The sequence below is a fragment of the Necator americanus genome, chromosome II, assembly GCF_031761385.1.
Source record: "Necator americanus strain Aroian chromosome II, whole genome shotgun sequence".
NCBI classification, from domain to species: Eukaryota; Metazoa; Nematoda; class Chromadorea; order Rhabditida; family Ancylostomatidae; genus Necator; species Necator americanus.
In genome coordinates this window covers 35,134,245-35,157,319 of record NC_087372.1, presented here as the reverse complement: position 1 = coordinate 35,157,319, position 23,075 = coordinate 35,134,245, and the positions used below count along the sequence as shown (strand labels likewise).

The window sequence follows — 23,075 nt, the reverse complement described above, 5'->3', positions numbered from 1 at the left end:
TTTACGAGGGAAAAAAGGAATTCTATTTCGATCTTGCCACAGTATTTTTTCCTTCATTTTTTGGCGAACCTCTTGCCACACATGAATTAATGAATATATAGAAGAATAGAGGAGCCCAGGGGAAAATTTAGCACCACGACTGCGAAGCTATGGGACTTGGAACATTGACCGCAATTTGAAGAAATGATATGGAGTTGGCTCAAAACGACATGAAGGACCGACAGTTGCGTAAGCGGTTGCGCTCGAAGCGGCGTAGCGCAGCGCAGCAGTTGAGATCGATGGGGAACTTTTGCTAGCACATTTCACTGCTCCACTATGTGGTGGTCCCAAATCGATCGCAACTGCGCCGCTTAGAGCGCGACCAATTACGCAACTGCACCGTGCTGCAGGTCGTTTTGATATCATCACTGGAGAAATGAAGCATTTTTGAACGTGGATCATCACGCTCTACCCGGTGTGAAGATATACTAAAAGGGAAGAACTCAACTCCGATTACGGTGGCCTCTGCCATTATTTTGAGGGGAAAAGAACTCATCACTACTTTTTCTAGAAACTTGCAAACTGTTTGAAAGAAGAACTACAAATAGAATTTGAAAGAACCACAATCCACAAAGCTCTCCAAGAAAACCAACTCGTTCCCTGGTCAAGTGCTTTACCAATAAATATGCGAAAAAAGTCAGTGGATTTGACTGTCATGATTCCATAAATTGACTACCGTTGTGGAATTGCATCGTCTTAAAAGTCTCACTAAACTGGAACTTTTATTGCGGTTTACGGCGCAGACCGAATCGTATCGTGAAGTTCTTACGTTCCTGTCTTGCGTCCGGATTTTGGGCAGTCTGTAGCAATATCAAAAAAATAGTATTTGGTAAAGGAGGAAGCACATTGTGGATCGCGAGCACAGATAAATCTCAAGGTATGAGAAATTATAAGAGAACTTAACTGAAGACGGACTATTTTAACGTAATGTTTCATATTTATTGTTTTGACCACGTGTAGATCACGCTGTTGTATCGTGCTGTTGATCTGCTGCACCTCTTTTTTAGAGGGGACGTGACCGGTTCAATGTAAGTGATATTCGGTCAGTTTTCTTCATCGATATTTTGGATTATTTTTATTTCGACTTTCTATACAGACTGTTTTATGACCTCTATAAAGAGTTGCGAAGATGTTTCTTGGTATATTTTCTTTTCATAATGGCTTTGGAAACCCTAAATCAAACATAGGAAACGATTTAATTAAACTGAAAATAATACTGACTAAAATAGTAAATGAAAAAAAGATTAATAGCCTCATCTAGATGACATTGCGAATCGTTACCACCTTGCTGCGCGACTGGTCGCGCTTTTACCATCTGACTTTTCTTATTATGTCTCTGCCGTGAATCATTTCCTCTCCTTTGTTGTTATTATGGTAGCTCTAGTTATTCTCTTTTTAATTATTGCTCGTTTCTCATTCTTGTGATATGTTTATGTTCGCATGTTTTGTTTTGACCTTGTAAAATGTCTAACAAGGAGAAATGGTAACATATACACAATCGAAACTTTTTCGACTATCAGAGAAATTCTCAGAGTTACTAGCAAAAAGTCCCAGTGTAGCGGTTAGAGGTTCCGCTTACTGCACAGTCGATCGGAGGTTCGAATCCGCCCTAGTGCTCACGAAGCCTTTCATCCCTCCGGAGTCGATATATTGGTACCAGACCTGTCTGGGAGGGTAAAAACGCTGATTTGACACATTGGCTAGCCCCCGCAAGTCATTGTATACGCCAGTTACACGTTCGTGAGCCTCAATAAGTTCTGAATTTAAGTGAACGTGGTGGCGCATCCCAAGCGGATTGATTAACGCCAGAAACTTTATCCTTTAATTACCATGTTCAATGTTTCAAATATGACAGAATCGTAAAATGGTGCTAAGATAGTTCGAGGAAGGGGGAGGCACTGAACACCTCTCTCTTTGGCTTGTACTTCGGCGAGCAAGAAAACGTCCATGGAGCACAACGATCGTTGTTAACGCTCAAATGTTTTCTTGTGTCTTTTTCCACCCAACTCGGAAACTTTTGAGAAAGCGATAGTTCACCAATCGACAGTTCAAGAAGGACGACCCTTTCCACCAACTACTTTACCATCGGTGTGTTTAGCTCTTAAAGAGGTGATCCTATCAAAAACTTCGCGAATTTTTTAACCGCAATGTGAGCGAGCCAGACTTCAAGGCGAAGTCGGGTCAAAACCACTTGAAACTTGGTGCAGTCGCGTAGGCGGCTGCGCTCGAAACGGCGCGGTGGGGGCAGCGGTTGCGATCAAAGCGGGACTACAGGTATATAACTTTACTCGGATGACAAAGATGAATGGATTTAACGATGCTCCCAGCTCGATTAGCAAACGTTAGCTGCATCGAGTCTTTCAAGTGCAGCCGCTTACGTAACTGCAACAGGCCTCTGGTCGTTTTCACGCTACTGTAACTCTTCTCAAATTGAAGAGAGGGGTAGAGAAGGAAATGTAACTCTACGCCGCGTTATTCTTTAATTTGTGCTTTATATATCTTATTTTTTTCGTCTTCTTTATCTCGCGTGTGTTTTCGTGATGTGGTTTCGAGATTTACAGCCGTGAAGGTGAAAACGCTATGTTTTCAGAACAAGAAAATAAAATGTGTATATTTTAGTGCAGGGATGTCCACATTTGTTAAGGGTCAGATGGATATCAGTGTGAATCAGTTGGTAAGTTTGATTCTTCTTCTTTTTGTTGTTTATGGGTATACTATGATGTGATGTACACCTTTCTAGAAAACTGCCACCCATCTACATTTACTAAACGTGGAACTTGGTGGTTTTGAGAATCCGTAGTCCATAATTGGATTTTCGTGTTGCCTGCTGAGACAAGGTATTTTTTTTTAAGAATTTGCTTTCTTCTTTTCACCTAATGTCACATTGTTTGCTGAATTCCCTTCGTTGAAGTAAAGTTCTTACCAGTCGTAGCTGTTTTTAACCGGACAACATCTATTATTCATAGTCGATTCGCTGAATTGGTGTTTATGTAAACTGTAGGAAATCAAGAGCCTTTTCTTGAAGTTGCGAGTTATATGGCGATTGCATAGGTAGTAGGGCCGAGTTGATGTTTGGTGTCCACTCTTTTAGAGTACTATTTGAAAAGATATTCTGCTCGACCGCATTATTTCTGGAAGCCAATCTCCATTTCTCACCTATGTACCATCGTTTTAAGAAAATTAGTGATCAGAAGAGGAAGTAAGGAAACTAAAACAACAAAAAAAAAACTCATTGAGATATGATCAGCAGACTAGAGATTGACGTTCTTTGGTGGATTAGTAGCGCCAAAAATTGGAAAGCTTTGGAAGAAATCTGATTAAGCAGCTCGAATTAGAAAGGTATTGGACGTGTTTTTTCCGCTTACTCAATTTGTTTGAAAGGTTAAAAGAAAAAATAATAACAATAAGTAATAGTTAGAAAACTGATCGGATTTACTGCTAATCGGACGTTTTACCGTTACGCCGTGTGGACCCACAGCCTTACGAGAACATGGTGCATACTGTAAAACTAATTGGTTGATATTGTGGAGTTATCCGATTTCGGAGGTTTAAAGGCATCACCCCACGAATCTGAGGTGGTGCAGATTTCAGGTGGAGTATTCGTATACAGGATGGGAGACTACGGAGAGGGGGGTGATTCCGTCCATTTCTTCCTAATTGTCGTAAAAAACGGCCCGGAAGATACGGCTTCATTCGTTTTGGCGCACCATTTTGTACAGGAGGTTCGATTGGAGCGCGCCACTCTTGTGCGGCGCCGCATCTTCCGGGCCGTTTTTTACGGCAATTAGGAAGAAATGGACGGAATCACCTCCCTCTCCGTAGTCTCCCATCCTGTATACGAATACTCCACCTGAAATCTGCACCACCTCAGATTCGTGGGCTGATGCCTTTAACCTTGAATCAGATCATTTTCGATGCTCCTAGCCACCTGTTTACGAGGTGCTGTTCCAATCATCAACTAAAATGTTCGCTGATTTTTGTTTGGCTAGCAATGTGAGGTTGTTGTGGTCGTGGATTTCACCGCAAATTGACCTCGATTGCCGACTACTCCGCCCATTTCGTTGGTCTAAATCACTCCTCCATCAACCACTTCTGTAAACATATTAGTATAATTGTCGACGTATTTGTCTTTTGTAATTCATCTGGACATTAAATATTTACCTGAATAACAAAAACAATAAATAACACCTTATCTCCGTCGAGTCGTCTTCTTCAACAGCTGTATGTGCCTGTTTTCTAGTTTTCTAATCCCCGTTGATTAAAGCTTATGTTTGAAATCGTGAATATAAACAACGTTTGTCATATTCTTGCGTACATTAAGAGGATAATAAGCATGGCACTTAAACCTCATATAGAAAGCAGGTCGTTGTTGTGCTCTTGTAGGGATGCTGTTCCGTACGTTCTCACATTTGGATTTACGGAAAAGAATGGGAGCCTTGCATTGAGTTCTCGTTTCGTCAAAATTTGTTTATTTCCGTAACATTCGAATCCCGCAAGCCAATTGAACCATGACTATTCTTCTATTGATTTGTTGGCGGCTGCAGGTTAGTGAAAAAATGAGTAACCGGTTCAAGATGCTATTTACACTCTGTTTACCTTACCGTTCCTCTACCAATTTAATCATAGATCTTGGTTTTCATCATTAGTATTATCATTGGCAAGAAGTTGTTTCTACATTGCACAGGTTTTTTAAACTTACAGATGAATAAGCAACAGAATCCAGTGTTCGGCAAGAATCCGTTTTGAGAAATTTCCCACTTTTTTTTCTGTTCAGAGGAGATTTTAGAATTTAGCGCTCGGTTGGTTAGCAGGTTTAGGCTTATTTGAAATTTTGAAACACCCTATGAAATGAAATCACTGAAGAGATGATTAAATTATTTTGTTTCTCTGTATAATAACCATCCTTTGCAGCGCAGTTTTTTTTTCGGTGACAATGGTGGTGACTGGAATCGGTGACAATGCCATGAGTCGCTCCTTTTTTATCTTTTGTATATTACGACTGCGTCCAAAAAACTGTCGGCAGGCTGCGATTCGTTATTACTTCATTTATTTCTCCAGAATTTCTCATGGGAACCTCCTGCTGCTTGTTTGATTACTTCTCTTTCTGATCTGTTTTCTGATTTGGTTCAACGATGTGTGATGTGTGCACGGCAGGGAAAGTGGACAAAACTGGTAACGGCTAATCTGTTGGTATCAAACGTCTTGGCGCGTTTTGGCTGGTAGCAAGACAGGTCTTTGATTCTGTAACTGTGTTTCCACTGATGTCATTTATATCTTCGCTTTCTTGTTGTTGTTGCTGTTTTTTTTCGTATTTTTTTTCGGAGGAAAGAATTTCATAGATTCTCAAATTCTAAGAGAAAATACAACGCACTTCGAACTCCTGCCAAAACTTCCACTGAGCGTTTTGTCATCACTTCAAAGTGTTCTAATCAAACTTTCTCTGGAAATACTGCCTTAAATGGTTGGTTACTGGTGCTGCAAAGGAAAATTAAAAGACCAGTCCTGTAAATCAGGCGGGAATATTGGTACCTATTCAGTGTTTAAGAAATTTCTTATTGATTTTGTTTCCATTCCACTCTCTAACCTAAATGAATGCATAATTTTCATAGTTCCACTGTATACTTGAATATGTTGGTAGATTCTTAGAGCTGAGAAGTTTTAGTTTCTAATATTTTCGCTTTTTTCAAGAATATTTGTTTTTGGAGAATTTCTCAAGCAGTGAAGTTCTGCACGATGAAACAACAACATTTTGCTCACATATCGGAGCTCAAAGTTTGCAGAATATCGATGCGATCTGATCGATCTTGCGAAAGATTTAACTTCATGATTTGTCATGTTAAAACACTGATATTTTTCGTGCTTAATTTGGAGGGTTATTGAAAAGTCGGACAGCTCACCAAAGTAATCCTTTTATCTTTTTACACCTAATCAATCTTCCTAATCTTGCCCGGAAAGTTGAAAAAATTTGTCTGCATTCCTTGATAATGCATAATTGTTCTAAGGGAAGTGGGTTTTTTTACTGTTAATAAGCTTTGGCCTCATTTAATAACTTAGGATATGGATGCTACCGAGACTTTGGTATTACATGGTGTTGTTTTACTTGCTTTACTTGCCAAGTAGTAGTTATATGGGTGACTATATGATCGGCAGCCCATCGCTGGACCATTGAGATTTCCAAACATTGTAACTATTGATAAAGCATTTTCTTCATTTCCAAAACATTAGGAGTTGGAATTTTACCAGAAAATAGGAAATAGAAACATTTTGTTTTCCTTTGCGGTTATCCAAAGTTTTCCGATGGTGAAACAAAAAAGAGTGAACTACCAGTCTTTCTAAGGTTTTTGAAAGCATTCCGTCTTCACTTTCTTCTGAAAGAGATATTTGAAAAGCAGAGAGCCATTTTTTTTTTGTGAAATTGGAGTTTTTATCGGGAAAAACGACACTCCTACTTGAGAAGAACTTTTTTAGAAATATTTTTATCGTTCTGATCCAATTCCTATTCAGCCACTATTCGATTCAAGTCAAAGGTCTGTTGAAACTGGATCTGATGACCTTGTTTTGGAAGGTGTGTACTTTGTGACGATCACTTCGAATCGATAACGTTAAGCCTCCTTTTCATTGAAGTCTTCGACCCACCATTTGGTTTTCCTATTACAAACCTGTTCTTTGGAAAGTGCATGGTGCTCTTCCTCAGTCTTAAGTTTCCTCACAACGACGGATGTACTTCTTCGCCAAGTGTTTGATTGTCTGGTTTTCTATGCTTTTCTTAGTCATGGTACCTTAGATTTGTTCGATTTTTTCATCAAGGGATTAATTCATCTTACCCTATTTTTATTTCACAGCACGTCCAGTCATCCTTCTTTTCGCGCTGTTCAGCTTCTTAAGGAAGTTGAAGTTGAATGGAATGAATGAGACAAAATTCAAGCTAGAGTGCTTTAGCCAGTTTTACCTCCAGAGTGATGCTCGATAATTTATTGCGAAGGCAAGAAAGAGAAGACGAAAGAAGTGGACGGAAGGAAGAGCGAATGGAGCGGATGAAGGGTTTCTCTAGAGTTTATCTCGGATTTCTCTCACCCAATTTTTGTCCGACAAAGCTGAGGTGCATCTGGCTCAATACATCACATTTGTCTTGTAAAATTCGTGCTGTTCTCCTTATAGTGGTGGAGAATGAGTCTTGGTGTGAATCATGCGAAAATAACCTCCCGCTGTGCACTCAGACAGACGCTAGCAATCAGAACTGGTAGATTCGACTCCAACATGTTGTATTCCATTATTTTTGGGAACTTTTGGGCGAACAAAGGAATAAACGCCCTTCTTATTGTGGTGGTTTAATCTCAAGCGAAGTAAGCCCGCTCAAAGTTTTCCATGCTTTCGAGATATTTTTTTAGAAATCAAAATCTTTTCGGAACCGATTTCGCATGTATAGCTTTAGAGTGAACTCAAAACGAGTTTGCTCTTCCATATAATCGCGACTAAGAGAATAGAGTTTCTGGTACGTGACCAGTTTTGATGCCCTTGAATTGTTCGGTGGTGTGTTTGGTCCTGTGCACTATCAACAACTGCATTCCAAATGTTTTCTGCTGCTCTACTGATTGCCATCATTTTGTTGGATTCGAAATTCGCAGCTAGGTTAACTGTTCCCTCGATTTTGAGTGTTCGAGTGTTTTCACGGCTTATATAGAGCACAAAGATGCATGGCACATATCTGATCATAATTATTTTCGAACAGAAAACGTGTGGGGTTTTTTTGTGAAAACTTTTTCGTTCATTTTAAGTCGTTTCCTGTACGCTATATCTTTTGGTCAATTAAGTTTACCCTTGAGCACCTCCTTTGTCGCGACGTCGCTTCAATCGCTCGAAAGAAGCTGGCTGTAATGTAATTAGCTGACCAGACTCTACCAGTCACTATTAGCTACTGTATTTCCTCCACGAATTGCTTCACAATACATTTCTTCGCCATTTTATGATTTAACTTAGGTTATCCCTGACTTATTTAAGCAACCTGAATTTGGCTGATGATTACAGATCTACAATGACGTGACCGTTAGCGGTCTGTGATAGAGGGATCAGTCAGGAGAAAGACGGCGCAGCAGATTTGTGGATCCGTTGAAACGTACGTGTTTTATCGATGACTCATAATGACTCTCTCTCCCCAACTGATTTATCTTCTCCGGCTTTATTTATTTTCTTCTGAAGGAACACTCGTACGTAGATCTCGTAATGCTCGGCTATTGAGGATTCTCGTGACTGGTGGAATGCTTCCCGCTTGAAAATTGAGATGTTTTCATGTGCTGGAAGAGTGTGAGTGTAGACGAGTTTTCGGAGGGTCGTCGCGACACAAGCATAATGGAGGGCAAAAATTGCGCTGCACTTCGGACACCTCAATTGACGTTGACGAGTCTCATTCCGTTCGTTATGAGGATGTTCGCATGGAGAACCTCATCCTTCCATAATAGGAGTCTTGAATGATGTTTTTCTCAGGGATACGGTAAGACTAGATTCTCATCCATACTGCTGTTCATTTGTCCACAGAGACTTCGGCTAGGCTATCAGATAATTCTTGGGATCTGAGAGCAAGGTGTGATTTAGATAGAGGTTCTGAATTAATGCTTAAAATTGTAGAAGATTATGAGCGATACTTCTTGTTGACATAAAAGGACCGCGATAGCATCAAAGCAAGTTCGCAACAGTTATGGAACAGAGCTAGAGGTCACTAGTAAGTGTTGTTATCATTCCGTTTTAGTTTTTTTTTCTGGCAGTTTGTATGTCTTTATGTGGCATTGACATTTTTTCTGAAGGTCTCCACTTCCGCATACCTTTGTAGTTCATTAATCTTCACTTCTTTTTTTCTTCTCCAGTTTCTGCAATCCTTATCTTTTTGTTTTGTGGTACTGTAAAGCATATGTAGCATACAGTATATGCTGCAGTGCATATGAAGAGCCTGCTCCAGGCATACATACTTTATGGTCATCCGATCAAAATACCACTCATTGGTAGTTTTCTATCCTTAGCTCCTCCATGAGTTTGATTCTATCCTTTTTTACATGCACAGGCTGTATAACCTGCTCATAGGACTTATTTACTTAAATTTCTGAGGATTAATTTTCTTCTTTTTTCTTGTAAGACAAGTTATCTTTTTTGATTGGTTCTTAGTTTTTACTATTGTTTTTATCGCCTGTTTACTAAGGTTCCAGCAATTCTTGTGGTGGTACTGCAGTAATGTAGAACAATTACCTGTTATTATTATTACTATTATTATTATTATTACTATTATTATTATTTATCCGCAAACTATAAATAACGTCGGTAGTTGTTAAACAGTAGAATGGAGACTAAGAATGCTATAACTTTATAATTTGTCAATGAAATCCATAAGATTGATAGTGTCGGAAATTTCGATGCCCTTCAACTGGCAGGTATCCTAGGGTTATTGCGGTTGTGATTGGCGCGGCGCCGAAACGCCTGACCTTGAATGAAGCAGTGGCGAGTTGTGAAATAAATAGCATTCTGCAGTTTGATGTAGATTTCAGCGAACTTTAACTTTGATATTTCGCTTCATTTCTACTGTGTCATCGTATGTATGTATATCCGACAATTTCTCTGCGTTCCTCCAGAATTAAAACTGTTCTCCTGTAGCGCGTTGAATGGTAGAGCCTTTTTTTTTGTCTTTTTAATAGGAATTCTCGTTATTGCACCTGTATGTGTTCGAAGGTGTTTTTTTCATAAATTTCTTTCCTACGCATTCAGGATGTCGTAACCGGTTCTTTTCTTCTATAATTTCTTTGTTCTGTTAAAACGATACATTACAAGGTCGGTGCTATCGGTTTTTGATTTCATTACTTCATTCGTATTTGATTTTGCTGGCATTACCAGAATTTTTCCGACAGTTGAGAGAATTCGTTCATTTATTTAGCGGGGTTCATGCTTCAATTGACCTTTCCCAATCGTCCGGTAATTATGGCGTAAAAATACTTCGACCACCAGTGCATTTCAAATAATTTCCAAACTCAAACCGTTCTGCGAATATCTGAGTTCTGAAAAATAATGTCAATCCTGAACAGCGTGGACTAGTTGGCAACACTAATGGACGATCACTTTTCCTCGTCAACCCACACGCACGGTATAATGTCACGTAAATGTGTCATGGAGTGACACTGCTGAAAACTCGTGCTATGAGTTGGTTTGACGAGTAGTTCGCGGTTAAATTGTTCAAAAATTGGATGTCCGGGTTAAAGTAGTTTTGTTCCCCATCAATTAGAATTTGCGTGATTCGCGTCATAAGTCGTGCCAATCGATAATAGTTCACATGCATGACTGCTTCGGGTGTAAGTTTAAGTCGAGATTCATTTTGAAGCTTTCTTCAAGGTTGGAGGTTACCTCGATTTTCCTCCTCATCTTTTCTTCATTTCCAACCTTTCGTTGATGTGGGTTAATCCTACCTTTCATTGATGGCTACCTTAAAATATCATGAGTGTAGGATAAGTCAGAAATTTACAAGTTACTTTTTACTTCAGTTTTCATCGCTTCCTTCGTTCCTCTGGTATTCATCACTTGACCAATTGTGAGTATAATAAGTCTTTTTTCTGTTAGATACGGTTTTTCTGCAGTAGCTCTATTAGAAATATGATTATATCATAACAATCGATAACCAGAAACGTACAGAAGGTAGTTTTTTTCCCCTTTCCCTTTAATAAGTGATTGTGTTGGTTCTTTTTTTTCTTTTGGACGAAAACTCGGACACTGGATTTCGAACTAACGGTTCGCACGCCCATATCATCGTACTTTTTGAGGTCGCTGATCATGTCACATTGTCGGCGGAATGTGGTAATTCGGCTGAAGGTGCAGATGACAACCTTTTGTCGGGTCAAGGTTAACACTTTAACAACTTTTGTTCTCGTAACCATGCTGATATCAGATCCACTACTACCACGCCCAGTTCCGGCTCCCATTCTAGGATTTATTGCAACACTTGAAGGTCACAGGAAGCGTGGTCTCATTGTACAGTTTTTGTCTTCGCTTACTTCCCTCCTTTTAGTACGGTTTTCCAAAATTAGCATATAATTTATTGCATGGATTTATCGCTACGATATTCGATATATACGATATATATACGATACGATATATATAAAAAGATATCCATGTGATAAAAAAGGGGTCCCATTATAAAAGGGATAGACAGCTGTCCGACACTTATCTTTTAGGGCATTCTTTAAAGACTTTACAATGTGTTTTTGACTCGTATGTGATACTAATTCCACTAATTCGATCTTTCAGAGCAATTTTTCTTTTATTTTTCGTTCTTTTTCTTGCGTTTTTTCTTCTCTTCTTTTTTTTTCTAATCCCCTTCAATTTCCATTATTGGATGATTTCGGATGCGCTCGTATCCCTTGTAACGATGAGTGGCACTTACGTTACGGGTTTATTGTCGCTCGCTCACACGATCCATTGCTTTCAGGTCGCCACATCCTATCACTTGCAGCGTTGCCGCTCCACAAGCAGTTCACCGATATCTATGACCACCAATCTGCGTCGTCGCCAGGCGGCCAAAACGAACGATGCCGGCCAGCGCGACGAGAGCGACAAAACGTCGTCGAAGCTCCATAAAACAACTGTGCCGCAAAAACGCAAATGCAGTGTCTCGAATACGGAGAAAATTCTATTCAGGATACCAGTGATTCTCTTCTACGCATTCTGGTTCATCTTCGGTATCCTAGTACTCCGGAAGACTCAAAATGCGATTGCTGCCGTTCGCTACGTGAAAAGACACGGGGACTCCGTAGCGCAGGAGATCATTGAGAATTCTCAAGAGTTCGACGATTTAATTCACATGCTGGATGAGGAGTTCACAAGGCCTCCGGCATTTCTACTACTCAACCAATACGCACTCAATATGACATATAACTTTTTGTGCAATACAGCCAGCCTTCCTGGTGTCCATGAAAGGCTGATATTCGTCACACTGGATACGGTGGCCAGAGATGAACTGAGAAGAGCATGGCCGAATATTCGACAGTTCCATTGGCCAACACCAAGTCTTTACGTGAGTTCTTTTTGCTTCAATGTTCATTCTAACCAATATAACTTAAATTTACAATTAAATCTATTTTATTTTTCACCGTATTAGTTCCTAATTGGTTTGGAAACTTGGATAAAGATATATTAATTTTGATGAGGAGGCTACAGAATTCGGATGTATTTATGTTTTTGCCTTCATCTACATAAGTAGAACGGAAAAAAGTTGCTCCACTATATCTTTAATGTTGCCCTTCTTCCAGCATATTTTGTTTTAGGTTCTACTGTGACTGTTTTATGATATTTGCTCTAACATTTTATTCAGTCATTCATTTTAGATGTGGTCTAGTTTTTTTTTTTTCTTTCTTCATTCATTCATCAGTAGCTCATTCTTTCTCATTGTTTTGACCACATTATTTATTATAACCTGCACATTTTTGCTGTTCTTTGAGTTCATAAAACAGGAATTTTGAAAGTGTGGATGGAAGTAAGAATTCTTCTGGTTATTATACTGTGGTCTTGCACCTTATATCTTGTCCTTTAACTGAGCTGTGGTAGATCATTGTGGATGAGGGTAGGATCATTTTTTAAATGGTTGTGTTTACCCTTTGAGTTTAGATGAAAATGTGGGTGATAAATTGAGCGAATTTGCTTTTTTCCATCTCTCACATTCCGTTTCTTTTTTGCTGATCTCACTTTTGATACTTCTTGCAATCGCACTCATCCGTATTCATCTCGTTTACGCGTTTCATCGTATTGAAAGGCAGTGACCGCACAGTTGCGAGCCGCTGGCTGACCGATTAAATGTGTGAAATCCCACTGCGTACGATATTTTCGAGGTTATACAGGGTTTATCCTTTTAAGATTGTTAACAGGTATAGTGATCTGTGGTACAGTTCAATCTTATCATAAGGCAACTAAAATATTTGAATTCGCTAGAGGTTTCGGTATGATGTCTGGGATTTCTCTAACAGGAAGTTGAGGTAAAAATCAATGATAGATCCTGATAGATTAACGGAGTTGCTATGAATTTTGAAGGGCAACTGGAGAACATGCAAACGTGTGAACTAATTAGTTAAAAGTGGTCAAAAACATAATTCTTTCAAAAATTATTCAGTACTTGCTCAGTTTGTGGAATTACATGTCACAGACATTCAAATGTAATCTTCAATTCTTACAATCTCTAAAATTTACATTGAAAATATTCGATATTCAGTGCATTATGTTTTGCGCCCTCATAATCGTTTTTTTCAGAAGCCGTTCAGTTTCGCGGAAGGCCCTTATCAAACAATCTACCTACTTCGGGCCAACCTAGCTGTGAGTCTACTAAGGAAGTGAGTATTTTTTGTTTTAAACGTTATTTCCTCCAAACACAAAGTCACAAGAACGGTGAAAAGCAAAAAACAAGAAACAAAGCCTTGCGAACAAAGCCCGAAAGGCCGATATGAGGAAAATTTAAATAAAGAAAACAAAGTGCATAAATTATACATTACATTATTATACAATTATTAATTATAACACACCAATAATTGTTATACATAAATTAGTACATAAATTACAAGAAAAGTACATAAAAATCCCCTATATTTCATGTTATTCCTCTGTTTCCAACTTTTTTCTATATTGGACGCGATGATGATAAGCAGAATTTTTTGGCATGTCGTTCTGAACTTCTCTTGCTACTGCAACGTTATTTTTTAAAATCTCTCCTTACGTGTAAGAGATATTTAAGAGAGGGCTAAGAGACATTTAAGCATTCGCAATCGTGCTAGCCAGATATTTCGTCATTTTTCGAATTTCATTCATATATACTAAGATTGGTATCGTTTGTTTGCGAAGCTCCATTGCTTCTTGGAAAGTGCTTAGATTTAGGCATTTAACATTTCTTTCAAAAAAAAAAACTAAACTACTGTGTCACTTTCTACATTCTACGTCTGACGTTTTTCAGAGGGAAATCTTTTTGGATGATGCAACAAGACACTTTCTGGCGTAAGAACCTCTTTGAGCTCGGTTTTGAAGATGATATGTCGTACGATGCGATCTTCGATCAACTCGGTGTGGACGAGAACAGTATGAGGACGAATTGGGTGAATGGTGAGTTACCGTTCGTCACATATCTCTCAATCCAAGGTCCCAAAGATTCTGATGGAAATTTATCATCTATCACGTTTGTATCCTCGTTTGACCTGATTCCGCAGGTCTATTCAGTGATAATCGATGTTCGGATAGCGTGTCAAGGCTATACGGGGAGCCCCGGTAGAACGATGAGAGGATCGATGTATAGCGCAATTGTGTACAAATTGAATGACTTTTATGGACTGAGGGGGAATAGAGCCATTTGGAATAACGTAAACATTGTAACATTGTCCTTCTGTTCTGAGGGAAATCAATGGCTAAGAAAATGAAGAAGTACAAGATTATGAATAATAAAACAATGGATCACTTTGCTCCTAATCCATATGAACTGTTTGTGATCAATCTCATCGGATTCTTCTGACTAGGATGAGGAGACTGATTATAATGGGACAGAAGTACGAAAATTGCGAAAACAAGAAACAAAAACTTAGAGGAAACAGCGATAAGGGAAAATACTAATAAACGAAACAATAGTGCATAAAATCCTGCTTCCAATTTTAAATCAAACAAGGTACGCAGTCAAAATACGCAGTCAAAAGTGGTGTGTTTCTTATTAGGGCGCGAAAATTAACCATATACTTGTTGTCTGCCAGTGTAAAAGTTAGTCACGGCTCTTATGGTTAGGACTTTTTGATTCTAAAAGTTGTCTGAAGAATGAATTACTCCGCAAAGTTTTTATCGCTGATTATTTGACTGCTTCGTTGTTCATATGTTGTTTACAGTGCCGGTTACAGATCCGTAGTGCAAGTATTTCGATAAGATATTTTGCCAAAAAATCCGAAAATTTGAAGGTCTTCCCGTTCTTGAATTTGACGAACACTTTTTTGTTTAAAGAACGAATTTCCCTTCTCTTGTGTGGATTAGCAACACTAATTGTTTCGAAGGAAATTCCTGTCTTTGTTCATTGGTCTCTCAGATTTAAAGCTTAAGCTACTTTCAAACTCGCTTCTTGACAATCAGACGACCTTTTTTTCGTTCGATAATTGCTCCTTCTTGATTTTGTTGATGCTCTCATGCTATGTTACGTTTATACTTATTTAAAAGCATCAAAAATCAGCAGTTTCATTTCTTTGCTCATGAATAGTTTTTCATTTCTGTATGATGTAATGTAATTCTGATGCATGTAATTTGAAACTGAACGAATTTCGCTTCCAGTGGAAACCGTAATTGAAATCATGCGCATTATTACTGCATAGGGTTTTTTTGAAAAAGAACTGTAGTTTGCTTACATGCGATGGTCGGAGCCGGTGCTCCCACCCCTTCGCTTTTGGACTGTCGGCGGAAGGACTTCCTTCACTTTAAGACGGTAGGGGAAGGGACAATCATCACTTGAGTTGCACCACATGAGCTAGACCCCGTTCACCAGAGGAGGGACCGCTTCCTCCCTATAGCACCTATGGTAGTTTGGACCTCAATGTAACTTTATCATTGTATATTGTTGGTGTACGGATATATTCGCACCAACCTTTTGACTTGAAATTGTTTGGAAACGTCCGTATTCTAACTGGACAACACTTGTCGTATTCTGGATGCTGTTAGTGTGGGGAGAGCCGAAGTGCCATTTTTTACACTACCTTCTTTTGATGCACGGGTACAAGTGTACTCTAGTCCCATTTGCGGACTCATATTCCATGTTTCTTGCAAACTTTCCATTGCTTGCTTTACTAATTTTCTACATTTAATTACAATTCTGCGCTCATAGAGCGGTCATTTCCATAGAGATCAAGAACTTAATTTTTTTTTCAGAAAATAAGAAGCTGTTATAACAGGATTATTGATCAATGTACATGATGGGAAATTAAATTATCTATTTTATTGTTAAGGTGCAAACTTCTTCATCCGTGCGAACAATGATACGATCAAGTTTTTCGAGAGGTTGTCAGACAAATTGGCACATTGGTACACACCAGACATGGGAGTAATGATCCATCAATGCCATACATGGGGTCGACCACGATGTGCTTATTTTCCCTACGAGTAAGTCCTCTCGTTCTGCTAGTTTTCCTGTTTATTTATGTTTGCAGACGTTTCGCTGCTTCTTTGACCTTGAGTTCGTATGATTGGAAAATCGAAAATATTCTCGCTGATTACAACTATTGAGTAATGTTTTCAAAGACTTCTAAGATTTTCAAATTATTTTCTTTTCGTGGTTGCACTCTGTATTGTATTTAATCTTGACCACGAAGTTCTCCTATTTGAAACTGAACATCAGATTTCCGGGTTCCCAATTGTTTGTCGAACCTTTAACTTTTACATATTACCAGATCATTTTAAAACATAACTGGAAATATTCCTCATTAAAGATTCAAACTTTCTACTCAAACGGTGTTTTTCTTTGAAAATTTCCATTTCTTATTTGTTAGTCTTTTCTTATTCCTTCATTTTTAGACTAGCACACTCATGGGAATGGATGTACTCGGAGCAAAAAAATCCTCCGTATATTATGCAGTTGGACTGCGAGACAGGTGTGTTATTCTTTTTTTTTTTTGTTTTTTTTTGGTCATCTTCGAACTTTTTGCTATGATTTGTAGAAGCCATAATTTCCTTGCGCCTTTGTTTCTCTTCAAAATTTAGTGAACAAATTCTAAAAAGTCGAGAGAAAATCATTTCTTGAAGCAAACCTGAGTTTTTTTTCCACTTTACGGGAGTTGATTCTTTTATCTTTCGTTCATAGTGAGTTTTATTTCTTTTTTTGCTTATCTCTTGCTTGATTTTGCTTGCTGAGGAGAATTTTCCTCCGAGTTTCAGCGAAATTTGAAACGTAAACTGTGCGTTCAGCTCTTATTCAACCACTTATCGTTAAAATGATATTTGATTCCTAATTTTCTATGTTCGAATCATTCTTCAACTTAATAAACGTCTTACATTTCATTTTATAACTTTTACAGATGGTGGCTCCAAGTTAATGCAACTCGGAAAGTTTGGTTTCCAGTTCGTCGATAGAAATGGCACCTGCGACCATGAAAAGGTTGGTTGAAGAGTCCTCTCGCTCAAATGAGAGGCGTCCAGCAAACACGTGTGTCCCATGTGGTCTAGTGGTTAGGATTCGTGGTTTTCACCCACGCGCCCCGGGTTCGATTCCCGGCATGGGAAGATCTTTTGCATTCACTTCCATTTTTCGTGGAAAATAGATTTTTAGCTAACGTTTCCATTCTTTTTGCTAGTTTTTCCATGCTCAATTCAGGTGAGGCTAGCTCGTGAACGCATGGAAGCTGGTAAAATTGAGGTTCGACAGAATTTCCCGTCATGGGGACGTCTTCAGTTCAAAGCGTATTGGTGTATAGTCGAATACATTCTATGGACACCATACATCGGACCATTGCTGAAGCCGTACTTACCACTCGTCGGCTACATTCTCATGATCACTGTCTAGATCTCCACTGAATTGTTATCCATATTTCTGTACGGTTGTCTAGTCCATCAACTATGTTTTTTTGTGGCTATGGAGCGGGATTGTTTAGCGCTGTATCCCGTGTAGAAGGAATATCCCTGATACGGTGCTCATTCTCGTTTAGTTGCTTGCGATGTTGTGAATGTTTGTGTCAACGTTCTGTGATCGATTTTTCTGTTATCCAGATCTATATATGCATTTATGTGCATTTAATCTGTGATTTTCTCCTCTGTTAGCTGTTCGAGACAGTGCAGAAGTGGAAGACGTCTAAAGTTTTGGATCCCAAGAAAAGTCCGAACTGTGATCGAAGTCTCTTGAAATTTTGAACGTACAAGGCCTCTCTGGATTTGGCTTCTACGTTGTGCCAAAAACGTTGTTTGTAAATTTTGATTCCCAAAGAAAGCAAAGATACTCTGCTCTGCTTCTAAGCAGCTATACTTCAACGTTGTCTCAAACTGCAAGCGGGATTAAACTAGCATTTAGAGTTCCAGTCTTTCATATAGGTAATTCTTACGTGATTTTTGTATGTAACTATGTCTTTTTTTTTGTCGACATCCATGAAGATAGCGTAAGATTTTGCTTCGTTGAAGTTTTTCTTACTCCTGCTTATTTCAACCATTGCATAAGTGCGTTTCTACGGAACCAATGGAAAGCTGAAAATATATGAAGCTGACGACGCGAAAACGCGTGGCGCGATCCGAAGCGCGCGAGTGCGGCGCGGTTGGACGCGGAGGCAAGGTGGCATTCTTTAAATCGAGTATGGAAAACGCTTTCGTTCTCGAATCTTGTTTTTCTCTCTTTATTTTACTGTAAAATTTGTCTTTCTTCATTACGGTTCCATTATATTATCTTCATCTTTCGATGACAGGAAAATCTGCGTGGAAAAGCGTGGCAGAATTTGGTCCTTATACAATATAACCATAACTACATACAATTGAAAGATTTTCTTAGGATGAAAAATTCGCCTGCATTAGTATACTAAGGTGATCTCGTAGAAATATCAGATACTGAGGGTCCGTACTGGTGATTTGGATTATAATAACTTTACGAAGACGTCAAAACCCTGCTGTTGACGGAACTTACATTGCGTGGGTGGCCGCGATTCTCCGCCTGCAACTCTTCCACTTCTCTGCTTCAATCAAAGCGCATTGTATCGATCAATATAAATATGATGGCTCTAACCTCAGTTAAATAGTAGTCAGTTATACAATAATTATTAATTAATTATAATCTAATATTGAAGATCAACTAAAGTAATTCTGAAATTGGGGAAGTACATTGTGTATACAATCAAAAACAGTGATCATGTGCAAAGGAAAAAAATCTTGAAAAAATCGAAATAAATCGGATTCTAACAAATATGAAAAGAGTGGTTGCACTTTATGTACATAAGCAGTTACGCGCGTATAGTCGAGTGAATACGACATGATACACGAGTGTAATTGTGGTGCATTTGCGTACGCGCTCAAAACGGTGCTGTGAAGGCAGCAGTTGGAATCGAGTTGGGACCGTCGCAAACTGCAGCGATGGGTGGTGCCAGCAGGGGTTCCCCATGCTCCTAGCCGCTACGCTCCACCAAAGCGCTTCGAGAGAAGCCGCGTACGCAATTGCGTACGTGCTTCATGTCGTTTTGACCCTACTATAACAATGCGTTCTAACGGTTGATGACTATGAACGTGTTATCATTAGATTCAAAACAAAATGAAGCTCAATGCAATGCCGCAAGCGGCAGCGCTCAAAGCGGTGCGGTGGAGTTGCGTAAGCGGCTGCGCTCAAACTGGTGCCAGCAATTGCTAGCACCACTAATCGTCGCAATGCGGGAAGGTCCCACCTCGATCCTAACCTCCAGCCGCTCCACACCGTTCGGAGCGCTGCCGCCTACGTAGCTGCACCGAGATTCATGTTGTTTTGACCCGACTATGGTCCTGGATCGAGACATGTAAAAAGAATAGAAATCAAATGGCGTGAAATGAAATGCACCCCTATTGCTACTACTATGGGATCTACCATCACTACTATTCGTGGACAGAAAAAAAAATTTATTCGCAATGTTTTTTTTTGTGATTATTTTTACGATAAAAGGAAAGAATGCTAACAGAACGATCAATTTGTGAATCAAATTCCAACTTCGGTTGACTTTTTTCCTTCGTTTCCGTCAATCTTCTTCTGATACAGATGTCTATTTACTATTTCTTAGGAGTATTCACATCCACCAAACCGTGGGCCAATATTCTAGGTCCAGTTCTCACACTCGGACAGTTCCACTTTCTGTCAAAAATGACAAATGAACGACGACAAGTGCGGCGATCAGAAAATAAAAACACAAACAAAAAGTACATTTACAAGAACAAACATTTGAGAAAAAAAACTGACGATACGACACCTTCGATGTGCGTCATATAGGTTTCTTCCGAGCCCCTTCCTCTTCCTGGCGCTCTATGTGCCCTTGATTTGTAGATCACTAATAATCACCAATGATCATAGGCCACTGAGTCTGCTCATGTATACACTCTTTATCTAGTCGTTTACAAAAAATGGAACTCCCGAAAAGCAGGGATTTAGGATAACGAGTCCAAATAAAGACAAGACATTAAAGCTTCTACGTAGGATCCCAAGGGGAATGACAACATTAATGCTCCTTCAAGCGCAGCCGTTTTGACTGATCCTAGTAATTTATTGTATGGTTAATTTCTAGAATGGTTACTGATGACGGAGGAGTGGTTTCAAGGCCTTACACACCAACTCATGTAACAACTACACGGTTCGAGATCCCTATAAAGGTACGGTATTCGTTACGATTGTTTTTGTTTTCGAAGTCTTAACAGGTAGCAGGAAGAACTTCACTGCAGATATACGATGACGGTAGGCTAACACAACACGTACGACATTGGAAAGTCGGTGACTCTATCGAATGGCGTGGACCATATAATGAAGATGTGGATTTGTTGAATAAAAAGGTATACAAATATGAGAAATATAGTACATGAACATCTTCGAGCAAGCTGTAGAAGATGGAGCGTCAGGAAAAAGTGAGTTTAGGTGGAGGGGGGACAGTGGGGGCCTGTCTTTATTTCTGGAAGTCGTAAGCAGCGTATCAAAAAACTGACGTAGTTGGAAAACCTGCGAGAGAAATTATAGAGATTGAGGTGTGAACTACGAGTATGAGCATGACCACGCTCAATTCCCCTTAATCGCCCTGAAAAATGTCGTGAGAAACAGTTTGCTCTTACGACACACGCTAAAACGCTCCACCTTTATACTTATTCGCCGCGTCCATGAGCGAGCGGTCGAGATTAATGAGGTCTCTTCATCTGTTTATTTGAGTAAAACAAGTGAATCGGCAGCTTAAAGGCATCACCTCACGAATCTGGGGTGGTGCGAGTTTCAGGTGGATTTTGCCTATACGGAGTCGTAGATTATGGAGAGAAGGGTGATTCCGTCCATTTCTTCCTAATTGCCGTAAAAACGGGCCCTAAGATACGACTTCGAGCGTTCGGCGTACTATTTTTTAAAAGGAGTTCGATTGCAGCGCCAGCCTTGTGCACGCACCGCATCTTCCGGTCCATTTTTTACGGCAATTACGAAGAAATCGACGGAATCACAGTTCTCTCCATAATCAACGACCTCGTACAGGAACTCTTCACCTGAAATCCGCACCACCTCAGATTCGTGGGGTGATGCCTTTAAGTCGCGAAACAGCCGAACGCGAACGTGTAGGGTAACTACGCTAATGAACGTATTTACCAAACTAATCAATCCTGACTATCAGTTTAGACCTCAAGAAACTTGCTTAGGTAGCCGTTACGGTCCCAAATTCCCTTTCCCCTTAACATTACATATTCATATATTTTACCGTATACAACAGATATAAAAAATAAATATGAATGAAATATTGCAGAACATGAAGCTACAGAATATACAAATATGTAGGGTCCCATTCTCCACAGTTTCCTCCTGTAGCTAGCAGATTTACAGCTCATTCTCCAGGTCCCGTGTTTACTACTGGTTGCTGGCGGCACCGGTATTGCACCGTTCGTTCGTGTTATCGACGAAACATTAAAGGATGATGAAAATGAAACTCGGATTCGCCTACTGTACTGTGTTCGAAGTGGAGCAGATATTTTATTTGAGGAACAATTCAGCGAATGGGCACGACATTGGAATTTCATTATTGTTATTTGTGGAGATGGAGTGGAGGTAAGTGTTGTAACAATACACCTGATCAATTCTGATCGACAATGGTCGATTTTCAGAAGGACTCTCTACCATATCTGTTCAAGTGCGTAAATACTCGTTTAACTGAAGAACATTTCCAAGAACAACTTAAAACTCTTTCCAGAGGCGATTTGGATAATGTGCTGGTGATTTTTTTCTTTTCGGAAAGAAAACCCTGTGTATTATTAAATGACAATGGGACCCTAGGTGTTGTTAGATGCATTGGGATCATATCCAGGATATCAGCGTATCTCTTCATGGTTTTTAAGGATTTGAGCTATTCTAGGTTAGTGTATGTGGTAGAACAACATTGGAGAAGGATGTTGTGAATTTCGCCAAAAGAGCTGGTGTGGATCCTAAGAAGATTTTGCGATTTCCGGGATAATTTGGATAGTATTCCTGTCAGGACTCACGGAATGAATTTTAAATGTGATCAGTATGTGATATTAATTAGTATATGTGCCATATATTTTGTGCCTTTTGTTGAAATATTACCCAGTCTCCGGAAATCATTAGAATTTTCCCGGCTCTTTTCCCAGGGGAAATTTTCGTACGGGATAATTTGGTGGTGGACTTCAGCATTTCAAAACGTTTGTGTATTGCTTGCTCATTTTTTTTTCAATTGAACTGTTGAGTGTTTTGGTTGTTCATGGTTTATTTTAAGTCCTCAAAATTGTAACAAATACGTGATATGGCTATTCTTTTTATTAAATAGATTCCTGAGACAAAGAGCATAGTGGTCGTCTACACTTGCTCCTGGTATTTTCCAGGGTTTTTTTTTTCTCTTAGATTTGTCGCCCTTCCTTTGTAATTTTTCTTCTAAAAGTGTTACGTCAGAAGTCATACTGCTCAATTTTTTCTAGTATTCTTTTTCCGGATTTTCTCCACTCATTTTCTTCCAACTCTCACAATGCGCAAACACTCTTGCCTAAAGCTGCTCGGTTTATAGTTTATATCTTGCACTTTTTCTATGCCCCCACACAATTCAATAATTGCAGAAGAGAGAGAATCGAATAAATCAAGATGACTAATAATTTTATGACAATAATCATTGCTGAAAAATCCAATGTTTAGCCAGCCGAGCAATGGGACGCATTCCTAATCGTTTTTCAGCCGAACGCTTCAGCCCCAGCAGCCATTGAAGCTCTTTGTTTATTTTCACGCGTTTTGGGGAAGAGCGTTCTGAATACGTTCCGTTTTAAGTAACGTCCGCTACGCGCTCATCACGTGACCTCACTTAGGTTACAAAGCAAGGTAAGGCAACGACGAGTTGGTAGAAATC

The 23,075-nt window shown here is 39.3% G+C and overlaps 2 protein-coding genes across 3 annotated transcripts; both read left to right on the top strand.

Moving 5' to 3' along the window:
• Nucleotides 1–11,551: 11,551 nt before the first annotated feature.
• RB195_020454 (uncharacterized protein) lies at nucleotides 11,552–17,560 on the top strand (the record flags this gene model as incomplete). The annotated part of the gene is made up of 7 exons (XM_064188749.1): nucleotides 11,552–12,079; nucleotides 13,306–13,385; nucleotides 14,000–14,145; nucleotides 16,011–16,164; nucleotides 16,576–16,652; nucleotides 17,076–17,155; nucleotides 17,372–17,560. 7 exons carry the CDS (start codon nucleotides 11,552–11,554, stop codon nucleotides 17,558–17,560), a joined length of 1,254 nt encoding a protein of 417 aa, XP_064044630.1.
• Nucleotides 17,561–20,274: 2,714 nt separating this feature from the next.
• RB195_020453 (uncharacterized protein) lies at nucleotides 20,275–22,178 on the top strand (the record flags this gene model as incomplete). Of its 2 annotated transcripts, XM_064188748.1 has the most annotated exons (6): nucleotides 20,275–20,358; nucleotides 20,428–20,535; nucleotides 21,566–21,775; nucleotides 21,832–21,857; nucleotides 21,918–21,939; nucleotides 22,080–22,178. In XM_064188748.1, 6 exons carry the CDS (start codon nucleotides 20,275–20,277, stop codon nucleotides 22,176–22,178), a joined length of 549 nt encoding a protein of 182 aa, XP_064044628.1. The 2 variants fall into 2 exon arrangements, with proteins under 2 accessions (XP_064044628.1, XP_064044629.1); XM_064188747.1 differs by having other exon boundaries at nucleotides 21,832–21,939.
• Nucleotides 22,179–23,075: the final 897 nt, after the last annotated feature.